Raw genomic sequence first — 3021 nt, forward strand, 5'->3', positions numbered from 1 at the left:
TGCTGCCGTTTCTGCACCCGCGCTGGGGTGCAGATGGGCAGTTACTTTTGGAAAGACGTCTTGGTAGTTCAGGCTTTCCGATTACATAATAAAAAGATAGTTACGTAGATCTTACAATTGATAGACGTACCAGGAATTTGTAATGTAACCTTATTTCGTAAGGACTAACAGGCATTTTACAGAAACATGCATTTTCAAGGGAAGAAGGGGCTTTTTTTGGCAATGTTTGACTGTCCATGTACAGAAAGCCACAAGACTGTCCCTGATTGTTATTTTTGGTACAGTAACAGTGGTTGAACTACGGTGTGTCTTAGATTGCAATGCAAATGTTGTCACTTTTTCTGCAAAGTCCTCTGCAATGATCTGTTTCATTTCCTAGAGTGTTTTAGTCTGTGAGCCTGTGTGACTGAATTTGCTGAAGTTTTCAGCAAATAAGAAAGCAAAGATAGAAATAGAGGACATTCATCTCTCCTGAGGTATGGGTACTTGTATTTTTTAGCGATACCGGATTTAATAAAACTTCAAAGCAAAAGGAGAAACTGATGCAAGGCGCTTCCTCTTAACTGTCAGGTTGAGATCTATCTTTTAAAAATGTTTTGAAGTCTCGTGGTAGCTTTGGTATAGCAAAGCACGGCTTTGGCCCTATTCATGTTTTTGTCTATAGTTGAAAATGTTTGGAGTGCATTAATGTTCTGTGTGGGAAGTAGGGATGCACTGCTGATGAGACAGCCGTGTCACAAAATACTCTACTGTGATACTGTTTTGATTGGGGACTGCTACTTGGTTTGTCTATCTAAGTATATACAGGGTATTCTCAGCAATAGTAGGAAATAGTACTATTAGTAGTACTAGTGGAGATGCTCCTTACCTGATTCTTTAAGTATAGCTGCGTTAAGAAAGCACAGTTTAATTAAATTTTGCTTTTAAGTTTTTGTTCTTATTGTATGAAAGATACTCTTACTACTCCACAAGAAAGAGAAAAAAATGTAAAGAATTGTGAAAAACAAGAAATAAACCAAAAATACAGGAGGCAAATGTTTTTTTCGCTGTGGCCTGTCTTGATTATAGTACTGTGAAAGGTTACATAACAAAAGTAATGTATTCTCATTTGCTGGAATCTTTTTTACTGATATTTCAAGTGACGTGATATGTAAAAATACTAGAATGAAAGACATTAGTTAAGGTAGACCTAATAATTGTTCTTGTAATTATTTAATACGCAAGTGTAATTGTGGGCTTGATCCATTTATTTCTGACAGGTTAATTCTTCTTTCTTAAACTTTTCACAAAAGTTATAAAATGTGATTCTTTCATGCTACTCCACTTCAGAGTTTCGGTTACTTGAAGAGCTATCTTGTTCTTGCCTCTACTACTGGTGGCAATAGGTGATTCACTTGAACACTTCTACCTTCCATTTCTCAATTATAATCATGCAAGGGTGATCACTAAACGCTTTGAGAGTTGTGGATGATGAGTACTAGGTAGGAGTTAGTGTTATTAGACAGCAAAGCAGTGAAAAGCACAAGAAGGCCGATCAACATTGGTCTGCTAGATTTTACGGAACTCTTATTTTTTTTTTCTTCACCATTTATTCCTTTTCTTTATATAGATCTCATGAAATCTGAATAGTGATACCTGTAAGTTAACTTCTGAAGGTTCCCTTGTAATAGCTTGTTCTGAAGATGAAATTTGTCTTCTGTATCTGTTGCGATACAGCTTCAGTTTTTCTCTTTTTTTTTTTCCCCCACAAAAGACAAGTCTTTGCTACTTGCTGTAATCTTATCTTTTTGTAAACTGTATACCATTTCTTTTATTTTAACTGTATGCCCATAAACTCCTGTGTTGCTTTTGGTAATATTTCCCTTGATTTTATAAGCATCAGCTCTCAGCAAGGGCTTGGTGTTTTCGCTCTGCCCTTGCTGTCACTTTTGCGAGCTAGCCTGATTAAGTGAATTAGTCTTGTCCCTGACTGTGACCGGTGAGGGAGGTTTGCTGGGTCTACAGTTGTCTGGCCGTGCTGATCCCATTGGTAGTTTACATCAAGAACGATGAACTTGGTGGTCAGAGCCACAGCTCTGTCTATTCAGTGCTCCACCTACGCAACAGGTGAGAAACTATCCAATTCTCCTTCTGTGCCACTATGTGTCACGCAGCTAGTTCATAGCAAAGAATAATTTGCTACGTAAACTGTCCTATGAGTTGTTTGTAAAAAGTGTTATTAAATAGCTCAGTAGTTCAGGTATATTAAACTGTGGATTGCCTTGCAATATTTTTTGATTTTTTACATTATCTGCTGAATACTCTTAATTTTTTTTTTAATGTTTATCTTCTTTTTCGTTTCAGGATGACACAGAAGAAAATTCCAATGACGGCAGCCAGCCATCCAAAAGACGACGTATGGGCTCAGGGGACAGTTCTCGGAGCTGTGAAACTTCTAGTCAGGACCTTGGGTAATATTATTTTTTACAGTTCCCGCTTTTTTATTGCTAGTCTTATTGTATTGTTCGACATGCTTAAGTATGAGCCCTTCTTTCTTTGCTTGTATATTCTTCATATATCTTTCTGAATGGAGGCAATGTCCTATGAGTAGCTAGCTGTCTTTTTTTCTCCCAGCATATTTTAAGACATTTTATTTTAAAATGACACAAAATGTGCTGCATCTAATTTACAATCCAGAAGCACAGCTTACATGTTTTTGAAATATTACATATTTTTTGAGTGAATTTTGACACTTGTCGTACCTGCTTTTCCTGGTGTCCTATCTGCTATCATGGATATCCCTTTCTTCATGTTCTGTCCCTCAGCTTATTGATGAATGCTGGTTTGGAGAAATGTATGTGAAGTGGGGCATAACAAGGTGACTTTGAAATGGGTTAACAGAATGCAGTGTTCTAAAGGGCTTGTCCAAGTTCATAGATGTTGTTCATTGACATACAAATAGGAATTACTGAATTTCTAAAAATGTAAGTATCCCTCTTAAGGATTTGTTCTAACGTTGTTCTTATACTTAGATACAGCTAT

At 36.8% G+C, this 3021-nt stretch overlaps 1 protein-coding gene across 1 annotated transcript in view; it reads left to right on the top strand.

The window, feature by feature from the left end:
- The first annotated feature begins 2347 nt into the window (after nt 1–2347).
- Nucleotides 2348–3021, top strand: part of PHF10 (PHD finger protein 10) — a 14988-nt gene continuing 14314 nt past the window's right edge. Inside the window, exons 1-3 of the mRNA XM_009329196.1 lie at nt 2348–2450; nt 2595–2596; nt 3012–3021. The exon at nt 3012–3021 is cut by the window's right edge and continues 119 nt beyond it. Of these exons, the coding sequence (XP_009327471.1) occupies nt 2398–2450; nt 2595–2596; nt 3012–3021 (65 nt within the window). The 5' untranslated portion in view covers nt 2348–2397. The remainder of the gene's footprint in view (nt 2451–2594; nt 2597–3011) is intronic.

Source organism: Pygoscelis adeliae, unplaced genomic scaffold (genome assembly GCF_000699105.1).
Source record: "Pygoscelis adeliae isolate BGI_AS28 unplaced genomic scaffold, ASM69910v1 Scaffold77, whole genome shotgun sequence".
NCBI lineage: Eukaryota > Metazoa > Chordata > Aves > Sphenisciformes > Spheniscidae > Pygoscelis > Pygoscelis adeliae.